Source organism: Aphis gossypii, chromosome 2 (assembly GCF_020184175.1).
Source record: "Aphis gossypii isolate Hap1 chromosome 2, ASM2018417v2, whole genome shotgun sequence".
Classification (NCBI taxonomy): Eukaryota; Metazoa; Arthropoda; class Insecta; order Hemiptera; family Aphididae; genus Aphis; species Aphis gossypii.
Genome location: NC_065531.1, coordinates 82,635,022 through 82,648,372, shown reverse-complemented (window position 1 = coordinate 82,648,372; position 13,351 = coordinate 82,635,022). Strand labels below are relative to the sequence as shown.

Genomic DNA, 13,351 nt, shown 5'->3' with positions numbered 1-13,351 from the left:
TCTACATAATATTGACATTGTTGAAAATGCAAACGAAGAAATGAAAAATAGAATAGATACAAAATGACAAAAATATACCTTCTCAAGTTTTCGCGGAAGAAATCAATAATTCGCCAAAAGAAAACTCCACTAAAAGAGCATTGCGTAATTGTAAAGGTCGAATGTGTCCAAAAAACCTCAAAATGTGTCGGAGCTAAGTAGTATAAAAATGAACGCTTTTTATTAATTGTATTGTACGATAGTGGACTTGATTCTGATGAACGAGTATTTTTTTTTTCTTTGGATGATAGATTACTATACATCACTGGTGCAAATACTGCAAATAATTGGTTTTGTACCTAGGAACTTTTTTTAAGCCCTGAATATTTTTTAAAATTATATTATATTTTAAGGGTAAAAAAAATATAAGTATTTGTGATCGCTGTTTATTGTTTATTAGAAAAAAAAACTAAAAGTACTTACAAAAAAATGTTTTGCATTTTATTTGAGAAATGTGCATTATGTGATGAACATAATTGTTTTCCTGATCAAAAAATATTATATCTATTGACTAGGAGCAAGCAACTATCCAGGTTGCTCGTGAAATAATTAGATTCGAATTAGAAATAAGTAGATGTTTTTAATTCTTGTGTCAAAACACGCACCTACCGAAGTACAAAATCTAGGGTTACAGAAGTTGTATACAAATAATGACACTTTAAGTCGGATTTTTGATATACCTACTAGATTTTTTACCATTACACATAGGCGCTGCCAGAAATTTTATTAGGGAGGTTGCATCGTGCATGGTGTAATAATTTTTAATTCAATTATTTATTATATATTATTTAATATTATAAATATAAAATATTATATTATATAATACCATTCAATTTTTTTTTATTTTTTGAAAAGCCGGGGGGTGCTTTACACAAAATGTATAAAGGTATTCACTACCTATTTAAAAACGGTTGTTTCACTAGAAGCTATAGCTATATATTATATATAACGAGTTACTATAGAGTACTTTTTATTGTACATATGTCAAGGGTTACGTTACAAAACGATTGGTTCGGGAGAATGTATAAACTACGTCGAATTAAATAGCGTTATATCCAATTATCCAGTGACCACCAGTGATATAGAACGTGCATGAATTTACATTGAATGGGGAACACTGAACAAACAATATTAGTGAGAGCTGGAATAATAAATTCAAACATGTGGTGGGTCATAAGCATAACCATTCTACGATATGGAAATTGATAAAATGCGAGAGGAAATATGTGTCGATAGTCGATATTGTAAAAATATAATTAAATGATATTGAGCTAACATCTACAATAAAACAAAATACTTAAGAAGACCGTCTTCCAAGGGCGCCCGCAGAAATTTTCACCGGGGGGAGCAAGGTGTATATTTAATGCTAGGTTAGGTAAAATACTATACAAACATTGTCAACAAAAGCGGGGGGGCATGGCCCCCTCCCCCCCTGTGGGCAGCCATGCCGTTTTCAAATATTATGTTAAAGATCTGCAGTTAACGAACCAGTTGAACGTCAAACTAATATTACAAAATGCATCACATTGTTAACACTGTTTACGGAAAAAGAGCAAGGAGGGAGTAGTAATAATTTATTTTTGATGTAATATTTTAATATACAAGTATTTTTAAAATAATAGTTGATTGATTACTTTAATTAATGTAGGTATAATTAATAATTATTAAATAATGTATTATACAAATTAATATTAAACCTAATAAATAACAATTTTTTAAAATTATTTCAGGCCATTTGATTACAAATTTGGGACCGTTAACTTAAACATTCATCCTTTATAATTGTCACAATACAACTGAATTTTTACCTTTATTTAGAAGACTCTAGACGTTATTAGATTACTTAATGTCTTAATGCATTTATTTCCCATTTTAATTCTTTGCTGAATTTCTATATTTGACATTCATTCTTTTTTTACAACTGTATCCAGCTATTTGAAACACTTAAATTAAATTGTTCCAGTTTTTTGAGCTCGTACTGATCCACGATTTTGGTCTCTGTTTCAAAAGTTTTATCTAGTTCCCTATCAATTTTCATAAACCTACTGCTCTTTTCGTATTAAAATATATACCCACATTTTTTGACGATTTTATTAGTCTGCACTCTGCACATTTACATCTACCACTTATTGTTCCTAGTCCTTTATCAGGATTCAAGACTATAACGTCCCTATAGACAAGCAAACTGAAACAGGTTCTGTATATTATTAATCCTTTATCTTCATTTTCGAATAATAATTGATAGTTTTCCATAATAACTTAAAATTAAAAACAGTAAATGAACTTGCCACTGCGAAAATTAATTTCATTCAAATGTAACCTTACTAACATTTTCACATAAAACTATGTTCTCTATTATATTGTTTCAAGCCAATAAATATGTCGCATAAATTTAAAAGTAACTGTACTAGAGATATTTTAAAATTAAATATGAAAAAAATCTAAACTTTAAACCTGAGAGGGTTCAATTGCTAAATGGTTAGACTCCTCATGTGTTTTATTTCCAATGTTCTAAATTTTCTGTACTCAGTAGTCTGTATCTCTATTAGAGTTTTTTGATGTTAAAATATTATAAACATACAGTAGCGGATCTAAAAGTCACCTAAGGGGGAGGGAGGGATTTTCAAAAATGAATTATCGACTTTCAGTGATATATTATAATTTATAATATAAAAATTAAAAAATACAGCCCAAGGAGGGGGGCGATCGCCCATCACCTCCCTTGTATTCACTTGAATAATAACAAAAAAAAAACAATTATTAGGTTGGTATGTAACATTATTTTGAATAATATGATTATAGTTCATAAGTTTCAATTATTCACAGATTAAATTAAATACATAACTGTGATTTAGAATGTTTTTGAACTTTAAAATCAATTATGATGATTATTAATTAAATAATAACTGATCTACAGATACTTCTCAGTTTTCAGTTCTCATCAATTATCAACATAATTAGAAGTACAAATTTAAAAATAATAAATAATAATTACGGTCGTAATTAATACTATGTAGGTATATTCCAGTGATATGGTTTGAGATCTAACTCTTGAAAGATTAGATATAATATGTCAATTAATGTTTTGTTTCCTTGTTTAAGTATGGAAACTTTTAATTAAATTAATTGACAAATGACATTGAATATATCAATGTATCTTGTTTCAATCAACATACTTTGATTTGACTATACTAACAATTTAAAAATAAAAATAAAAATAAACCTATAAACATAATGTTTCATGAATGTGCAGATGTCAAATCAACGGCATCAAATTCGTTAATTGTTGTAAAGGGTTAAAACAACTGAATAATTGAATGATTTTCTAAACTAAAAGAACAACATTAAATAGCCAAGTTTTATTTTAAAAAATTATCAGTTCATTTTTTTTTTTTGGAAAAAACTAATAACCAAGATCTTGCAATAATTCTACTTTGACTAATCTAAAAAAAATAAAAAAGAATTAATTATTCTGATATTCTAATATTGGAAAAATAAGATAGGTAAGACAATTTTTTTTATTATGGCATATTTAAGGTATCTCAATAGGCATAATTGATTATCATGGATTTTCATAAATTATAATTATATAAATATATTAAAAATGTATACACTAGTATTTTTCTAATAGTTCAGGTTGTATTAAAAACCTTAAGAGTTATGACTTATGACTTACAAAATCACTTTAATTAGACTAGACTATGCAAATTACAATCAATCTGTAAATTGTAACCTATACAATTATAACATTTAATGAAAAACTAATAATCATAAAAAAATTCATTAAATATCGCAACAATTTTCACTAAATTATGTTTTTAACATAAAATGATAGATTGTTAATAAATAATATTATTAGATTAAAGATGTTAGTATTGGTCTGAGTGTAACACTCAAATATGTTATATTATGCAATCATTTGGATAAATGTGCAAATACAACATATTAGTAGTTATATGTATTTATAAATTTGATAATTAAATAATATATTTGATGAATACAATTTTCTAAGGAACTTATACAAAATAAAATAACAATTTAATTATAAGCGTTTTAGATGAACGTTGTGTATAGTGAAAAAAATAAGGAATAACGAAATGTTAAAAGTACGCTTAAGAGATTATTATTATTTTTATTTTTGTTGTTGACTAATTAGAGCCATGGTGTTGGGATTCGGCTAAGGAAGGCGATAAAAGCTTAACAGACTCTGGTAAGAAGTATAAACCAGTTGGAGTAAACTGCATCACTCCATTATCTGGCGTTGGTGAGGCTGATCTGGAATTTCCACTTGTTTCACTAGGTATTTTTTTACCTTAAATAATAAACAACATTAATTTTTATGTTAAAAAATGTTTAAAATGATTACTTACTAGAATTAGAAAGTGGTGATAACGCTTCATAAAGTATAGTTGGTTGCAGACTTTCTGATCTTAACATTTGCATACAACTTTTTAGTTCTTCTACATGACGTTTACGTAAATTCTCTAATTCAAAATATTGCCTAAAATAAAATCCAAATTAACATAACAACTCAAAGAATAAATAATAAATACATTAATTTAATTCAATTTTACCTTTGTAATAGATTTTGAAAATCAAAAGATGATACATTTAATTGAGTAGCTTGTGATATTTCAACTGCATTAGCAGATTTATAATCTATGTTTAAATCTTTCTGATCCTTAGTCTCATCATTCTAAAATTTTTTATTACAATCAATAAATATACAGATTATGACACAACAATAAATAATGTTGAAATTATGTTTAATAATGGAATATTATGGTTAAATATTTTTAACGTACAGAGTGTGAAACTGATTGATAATTATCACAAGGGACATCTGTTTCTACAGATTGTGCCACATGTTGGTCGGTTGATGAGGGTAATGTTTGGAAATTGACTGCATTTGAGGAATATTTTTTGTATGTATTGCTATGGATACTAGACAATTTCTAAAACAAATAATTAAAAAATTATTCATAAAATACTTCGATAGTGGGACTTTTTGTAATAGATTTACTATAATCAATTCAAAATGAGAAGGAACCTAAGAAACCTACTATAAAGCATCAACCGCATAGAGACAACTGTAATAAGTCATCACTATTCTATTTGATAAGACTCAGTGCTACTTTGGCGAAAATCCATCAAAGTTTCTTCTCGAGTCTCATCCAAACCGCGGAAAAATTTTAATATTTAAGAAAATATTGTCATGAAACTTTTGAATATATGACATTATGTTATACTATTTATTTTATTTATTATAGATTAGCTTATACATTATCATAATAATAATATTTTATGGTAATTTATTTCTATCATAATATAACCAAAGGTCACAAAATAACCTTAGTTTACATTATTACAACTATATCAATATTGAATATGGACTATGTACTCTTACCCTGTTACTTATTAAATAAAACTAGTCATCTATTTTTTTATATAATATATTTTATGTGTTCTTTATAAAATATGTGATATGAAAAAAAATACTTTGATATTTAGACATATAATAATAATAATGCATTGCCATAAATTTATTTTTTAATTAACTATTACTTAAAAACATTACCTTTTCTAAACTATGCAAATCAACTGACTGAGCACGACTAATTTTTCTCTCTTTAGAATCTTCTTTATGGCTATTTGAATTACTTTCAAAATCCTAATAAATAAAAAGTAAACAATTTAGTTAGTAATGTGGTTAAAATATTAAGATAAGGGTATAACAAAGAGCTTTAAATACTTGAACAGGTGGATCTTGGTTTTGTATAAAACTTGATTGAACCATAATGGCATGACCAGGTAATGGTTGTACAACCATAGTTTGTTGATCTTTATTTTCATCTGGTACTATCACACGTTGGAGTGTTTCATTACCCGTCAAAATTGACTGAGCTTGGACTGCGTGCACAACAATTGGTCCGACTTCATCACCAATGTGTACTTCATCAACTCCAATGGCTACTGGTTGCATAGGCTTAACAACTTCGATAGCAATAGGTATTTTTAATTTTGATGTTGCGGAACTTATTGCATGTAATGTACTTTGAGGTGAAAGCGGTCCCTTTAATATGCAATATAATTATTAATAATAAATAAATATTTAATTAAGAGTTAAGTTAAACATACAAGTATGTTGCCAGCAGGCATTGAAATAGAAGCCAAACGTTTTTGTAGGTTATTCATGTATGTCTCATAACCAGTATGCCCATGAGGTGTACTTGGATGAGAACCAATAGGTGGAGTACTAGATGATAATTCTGATGGCTGAGCTGTCAATTGGATTAATTTTTGCTGGAGTTCAGATATAGTAAGAGAACCTCCTTTTTGACATGCACTAAATATAATTACAATTAATCAATCAACAATTTCAGTTTATTGTTCACTTTATAATATTTTAATACATACGTATCAGATGAAACTTGGGAATGTAGTTTAGAATCAGTTGTTAGACCGGTATTCGTATCAGGATTTGATATATCTTCATTTCCAGTTAAAGGACAAACCGGCACATTTTGATTATTAGTACTAGCTAATGTTATCATTTCATTCAAAATATTCTTTTGGAGTGATTCGGGACTGAGTAATTCGTTTTGTTTTGGTATGTTCTTATCATTATTATACTAATAAAACAATGAATATATTATAAAAAAAAAAACACAAATAACAACAATAAAATAAAAGTCTTACTTCTTCCAATGTTTGTTCTGTAATGACTGGGCTTACTAAAAACCTTGATATTTTTCGTGCCTAAATAAATAATAATTGAGATTAAGACCAATAAACATAAGTTTTATAGTTAATAAAATAAAAGTTTAAACATTTATTTTATGTAAAAGATAAAAGTTCAATGTTTAGTGCATACAGGTTTTTTCTTCTCCGGCTCTGATTTTTCCTCAACTTCTTTAATGGGTTCAGTAACAGTAACATTGAGCTGATTTGAATTTATTACATTTTCCGAGTCTCCAGTAATTGGAATTCCTTCAGTCTAAAGAATACATCAGATAAAAAAAAAATGGAATACTTATTATTAACATACATGTAATAAGAAGTGGTGTGCTACTATAAGTTTATTTTTATGACACAAATACATTAGACTAGATTAAATAGATATTACAATTCACAAATTCTTGAATATTATGTAAATTGTCCAACAGTTAGTACTCAACTGCATTGTATGAACTTATAATTGATATAAAAACCATAACATTTTCAAATATTAAATGAAAATAAGATATTATTTTAAACAATTTGGATGTACATTTTTATTTGTGAATATGCTTTTATCTTGTTCACAAAACATTCTAAAGGTTGTTATATCATATTGCATGCAATGAAAATTATAATTAAATAGTACCTCTTGATTTAATAGAGAAGGATCAACACAATTGGACACAGGTTCCATATCCAATTTCAGTTTATTCACCAAGTCTTTCATCATTTCAGCCACTAAATCCACATGGGATACTTCTAACAAATCTTCAGTGACCTTAAAATAAAAATATTCCAAACATTTTATTATTAGATCTTTAAAAAATCTACTCAGTACTTACTAATTTGTTCGCTACATCGTATGGTACTACATCATCAATATTAAATCTGAATGTCACAGTCTTGTGTTTATTACTTTCTAATTGACATTCTGCTTGACGATTATCATACACAGCCAAAAGATTTAATGAAGGACCAGAAGTTCTACTTTTTTTTCTAGTTGCAGCTTCTTTTATCACAGATGATTCTTCTAAGTTATCAACCCTAAAATATCAAATAATATATAATTAAATAGTTCATTATTTAATTAAGCAATAAAATATCAAAAAATCACATTCATGTAATTAATAAAAAAATGGAAATAACTTATTGATTAATTCAAGAATTTTGCACGTTAATATGTTTTACCTTAGTCTATTAAATATATAAATCAAGTATTAATAAATTAAAATTAAAATTACAATTAATATTACTAACTTCATAATTTATAATTCATATACATTAGTTAATAAATAACAATTAGCATCTTTGTGCCCTAATTAGTACGAATAAACAATATTCTACACTACACTAAGAACATAATATTTACCTCAAGTTCTGTTTAACATCAGGTTCAGCAGCATTAATTGATGATTCCACAGTAGGTTCTAACAATTTTTCTTCTACCTGTATGGTCTCTTCTGGAAGGATAATTTGATTATTATAATTCGAACATACTTGATTTTCTTGGTAGGATTGTATATTTGGTAGATATGCTTCATTGGATGGAGATTGTGCATTACAATAACTTAAATTATCAGATTGGTTCACATTTATTCCTTCTTGATTTCTTACATATACGTTTTGATTATTTTGTAATGCATTTTCTTCATGTATAATAGCATGAAGCTGGATATCTTGTAGGACAAGTCCTTGAACTGAATCTGACGATAATGAAGATAAATTGGAAACAGTAGATACCGTAGATATTTTTCTTTGTAACTCTTCATCAGCTGTTGGAGGTAATTGATTTTGAACAGTATTAACTTGGTAATTCCAATGAGCATTTTGTATAAATGTAGAAGCATCTTGGTTTACTGCAGGTTCAACATTTTGGTACATAGTTGAATCTTGATAAATATTTTCATTTCCGTTTGATACATAGTTTTCTGGCACAACTTCTACCATGTTTGGCACTTGGTTAATATCAGAGAGCTGTTTATAAGTCATATTTGTATCTGATGTATAAGCTGAATCTGTAGATGCATTAGATATATTTGATATTTTTCTATAATTATCTTGCTGACTTATTGTATCTACTGATCGAAGTGGTAGACTTTTAGATGGCGATGTTTGTAAAAATAATTGGTCTTGGTTAATAAGTTCTGTTACATTTATTTCACTTGAAGGTTTAAGTAGATTTTTAGGTGGAATTGATGTGTTATCATACTTAATTTCTTCGTCCTATAATAAAAGTACCAAGTATTAAAATCAATTTTTTTTTTTTTTAAATGTGATATGAATCATCAATATTTTAAGTGATTTAATAATAATTACAAGAAAAAAAAATTCTAAGTGTATACCTGATTAATATATTTAGGAGGTTGGTACATAACAACAGTTTCTGGTTGTCGAAACTGCAATCCATTAACGTCTGAATTTATATCATCTAAATAAAAATTATATGTAGTTTCAAAATGATTCCTAACCCATATTCCAAAATTTATTGTTTAACAATCAATTCATATGTACCCTTATATAGTTCTTCGTCCATTGGTATATCTCTTTTGTCATTTTGTTCTTTATTTAAATTGTAAACTTGATTAGTTAGCATCTTAGCAATGGTTTTACTATCTTCCTCCAAAATTAATCCAGATTTTGCCTACAAGTTAATATGTATTGGTATATTACTGTGAATTATTCAAAAAATTAAATTTTATACCATTTCAGACGCTACATCATCCGCATTATCATTATTGATATCAAAATCAAATTGAATTGCTTCATTTTCTCTGTGCTTATTGCTGCAACGCTTTTTTGGATCAAGAATACGTAAACGAAATTCAATTCGACTGTCTGTTCTACTAACCATTTCTAATTTAATTCCCGGATCTTCCGTGAAAAAATCATGAGCCAATAATTCTTTGATTGACGGTCTATGAAAAAAGTATATTCCATAATATTAAATATATTCTATTCTATAACATTAAAAGGAGTTTTTTAATTACCTTTCTTCTTTTTTCAATTTTATACATGACTCTATTATATCTTTTATTTCTGGATTTTCAATCTTATCAAAACTTAAAGGTTTAACACCCTAATTTTTTTTTAAAAAGATTATATAAATACAAAATACATAATACACATTTATTACTTTATATTCCTTACAAAAATATTGACTTACACTTATCACTTTTTTATAAATTTGAGCAGGTCCAGTGCATTCAGTATAAGGATACTCAGAAGTAGCCATTTCCAACATGCACATTCCAAAGGCGTATACATCAACACTCTCATCATAATGTTCTTCATACATTTCAGGGGCCATAAACTCAGGAGTGCCTAAAATATACAATCTAAAATTAATATCTTAAAATAAACTACCATCTGGTTTCAAATTACCAATCACGGATTTAGCAAATGATCGATTTTTAAGAGTGGCTAATCCTAAATCTCCAATTTTTACACATCCAGTTGTACCAGTAATAAAAATATTATCACATTTTAGATCTCTGTGTATAATTGGAGGTGTTCGAGAATGCAAAAAACTTAATCCTTTTACAATTTGTCGGCACCAAGACTTTAGAACTTTAGGATTAATCTTTTTGAAACGGCGTAAATATGTTTTTAATGTTCCTGATGTCATTAGTTCAGTAACAAGAACAATATATTTCCGTTTTGTCAAAGAAACTTCCCAATAGTCATAAAACCGAACTATGTTAGGATGCTGTAAACCTTTAAGCATTTCAGCTTCTTCTCGAAACCGAGCGCGTTCAGTCTTCGTTAATTTGTTTTCCTATTAATAATAATACAAAGAAATGAATAACTTAATCAATAATAAATTATAATTCAATAACAATTTTTTTTACTGTACCTGGAGCTCACACCAAGCAACTGCAACTCCAGTTTGAGTATCTAAACCCCGGAAGACTGTTTTAAAAGAACCATGTCCAAGCTCCTCGTCAAATTTGAGAAACCTAATATTTATATAGGTTATGTGTATGTAAATATCTTAACAATTTTTTATAAAATACAATAAATAAAATTAATTACCTGCCATCTGGAGAAATTCCAGTAGCTTTTTCTTCGTCGTCATCTGAACGATTGAGTATAGCTGATTTTGTATTTAATATTTCCGTTGGTATTGGTAATGTAATTTGAGGAGAACATGACTCTTCGATTATCTCTACAGAACAAGAACCTGTGTCATAATAATTTTGGGTGAATAGATATGATTGTTTGGACGGCATATCTGCAGATGATGATTGGCATTCCTTATTAGGTTTGTTATCCACAGTTTTCTTTTGAACAGTTGTTTCACGTCTGAAACGAGGAGATGGTGTTGCAGCTCCTCTACCTCTTGCTGACACCTATGGAATTAAAGTATTGAAATAACAGTATGAAATAAAATAAAATATATAAACCTTTCTTTGAGGAGTACTTGGGGAACTCAGACTGGTACGATTTATTGTCGTTTTTGTAATAGTTCTATTTGGAGTTCTACAACTGGCTGCACAACTCGAATCGCCTGTCAATTGGTTTAATCTGTAATTGTTAGTGACCGTTTTATAACTCGATTTCACTGTTCCGGATTAACCAAACTACCTAGGAATTCTGTTAACGCTTAACACTCTATCTACAGAAGTAGCATTTCTGTGTGCTTCGTGATTGCCATTAATGCGATCGTGTTCAACACTGCTTGCTCGCAACTTAGTAGCACTGCAACAGTCGTGTCTGGTAGTATTTTTGTTCCTTGATGGTGTTTCGTTGTTGTTTTTGGCGACGCGGGACAGCCGATTCCGAAAACTCATGGCTCACTGTGTCAACCAGAAAAAAAAGTGAGATGAAAAAACGAACCTATAATAAGTAATATTAAAAAGTCGGAAAAATCAAACAGATTTACAATTAAAATTGCAAGCGGAAAAAACAAAAAAACAAAACGATGTCAAATCCGAATGGAGAACGAAATAATCTTGTGATGCAGCAGTCACTGCAGTGGTTTTCTCGTATCAGGCTATACTGAACAGAGCTTACCTTATATTCACATATTACTACGGTCGCTCATTGAGCCAAACACGTACGGCGCACTAACAAACCGATGCACAAAAACAGTCGCGTCTCTATTGCGTCGAGTATATTTAGTGACTTGGTATGTTATTTTTTTTTAAATTGAGTTAAATTTTTCTCGGCTCTGGCCTATCCCCACAATGTCGCGCAGGCAGATCGGAACTCCACTGCTGAGGTGATAAATGATAATAGATGAAACCACAAGAGCAGGCCGATTAGGCCGGGACGGCGGGACGGAACCTCGCGCAGTGAGATACTGCCTACTGGTGCCGTGGCGGGGATGGGCGACGGCGGGGCGCGGCGATGAAGTAGCGCCGCCCAAAACAACCTTGGTACAAGTGCTGCCACCACCCGTCGGCGGAGTCAATGAACGTGAAATCTCTATGGGAGCCAATTTAATTAATAATAATAATAATAAAAAAAAATTGCATAATATTATACACTTGCAGGCACTACAGTAACACACGTATGCACACACACACAAATGTGCAAACGCACACACATACGTCACACACACAATATGCATACCTACGTCCCCCTTATATCCGTCGCAGTAGTGAAAATTTAGTTTTTTTTTTTTTTAATATCGATTTTTTTTTCAATTACATTATTACCTGCAGAATGAAAATTTTGATATTTAGTATGTATAGTATACATAGTTGACGCCCGTCATCGTGCAGAAAAAAAACCGTACGACCGTAGTAGAACAAACAGCACAACACAATCTTTCTGTCAATAGTCAATACAATATCGTATTGTCTGCGTCTAATTCTTTTGATTTACAAGTCACAACAACTGTTTTGTCATAGAATTTTTTTTTCGTTTGAAGCGTAGCACAAGAATGTCACAGTTTTTACGCCGTTACCGTCGATGATGTCACCTGGTCGTCACCGACTACGCCCACTTTTCATTTTATCTCTCGGAACTTCGTCTGGTATTATTGTGTTATCTGATTTTCCACAATTATAGTCTAGTCAGTGAATGTTGACTGTTGTATATAGTCGACTACGTCATACTGAATATTTCTGTATTTAACGACGTCGACGCGAAATTTATGTACACATATACATGTATTATGTGTAGGCAGATGAAGGCACGCTGCGGTCGCTGCGCATGCATCTTTTTCCGTTTTTGTATATAGACATACCACGAGAAAGCTCATCAATATTCGTATAAACTCTTTCTTAGTTTCTTTTACCGCAGTAGAGGTAGTATAAGACGCGTGTTGTACCGACTAAACGTTTCAATCGATTATTATATAGTTCCGCTTGATTTTATTAAATTATTACCTCTCATTACCTAAGTAGTATGTATAAAATAATTTAAATATCTATTGCGGAAAATATGGCAATACCTGTTAATACATATTTATAGGTATGATATTTAAATTTTAAAATTTAAAGTAACAACGTTCGACTATAGGTAGTTTAGACGAATTCATTTGTATTATTTTTACTACGATTACGATTACGAATGATAGTATGAGTCAATAGTTCTAAATTCTAAATTTATATCATTACCGTATTGGCAAAATATGTAGATAAAC

The 13,351-nt window shown here is 29.3% G+C and overlaps 1 protein-coding gene across 5 annotated transcripts; it reads right to left on the bottom strand.

Annotated features, from left to right (window-relative positions):
* Positions 1-3,912: 3,912 nt before the first annotated feature.
* On the bottom strand, positions 3,913-12,701 carry LOC114119398 (serine/threonine-protein kinase WNK1). 5 transcript variants are annotated; one of them, XM_027980935.2, is made up of 24 exons: positions 12,420-12,701; positions 11,344-11,555; positions 11,163-11,283; positions 10,792-11,108; positions 10,613-10,715; positions 10,141-10,534; positions 9,923-10,080; positions 9,747-9,835; positions 9,461-9,674; positions 9,271-9,400; positions 9,102-9,187; positions 8,129-8,982; positions 7,602-7,803; positions 7,406-7,537; positions 6,914-7,036; positions 6,739-6,798; positions 6,457-6,671; positions 6,178-6,385; positions 5,792-6,112; positions 5,618-5,710; positions 4,845-4,994; positions 4,614-4,735; positions 4,410-4,540; positions 3,913-4,351 (listed from the first exon to the last, which is right to left on the bottom strand). In XM_027980935.2, the coding sequence occupies exons 2-24, from the start codon at positions 11,547-11,549 to the stop codon at positions 4,188-4,190; spliced, it is 4,593 nt and encodes a 1,530-aa protein (XP_027836736.1). In that variant the 5' UTR covers positions 11,550-11,555; positions 12,420-12,701; the 3' UTR covers positions 3,913-4,187. The 5 variants fall into 5 exon arrangements, with proteins under 5 accessions (XP_027836736.1, XP_027836735.1, XP_027836734.1 ...); XM_027980934.2 differs by lacking the exon at positions 12,420-12,701 and adding an exon at positions 11,642-12,332; XM_027980933.2 differs by lacking the exon at positions 12,420-12,701 and adding an exon at positions 11,773-12,331.
* Between the last annotated feature and the right edge of the window lie 650 nt (positions 12,702-13,351).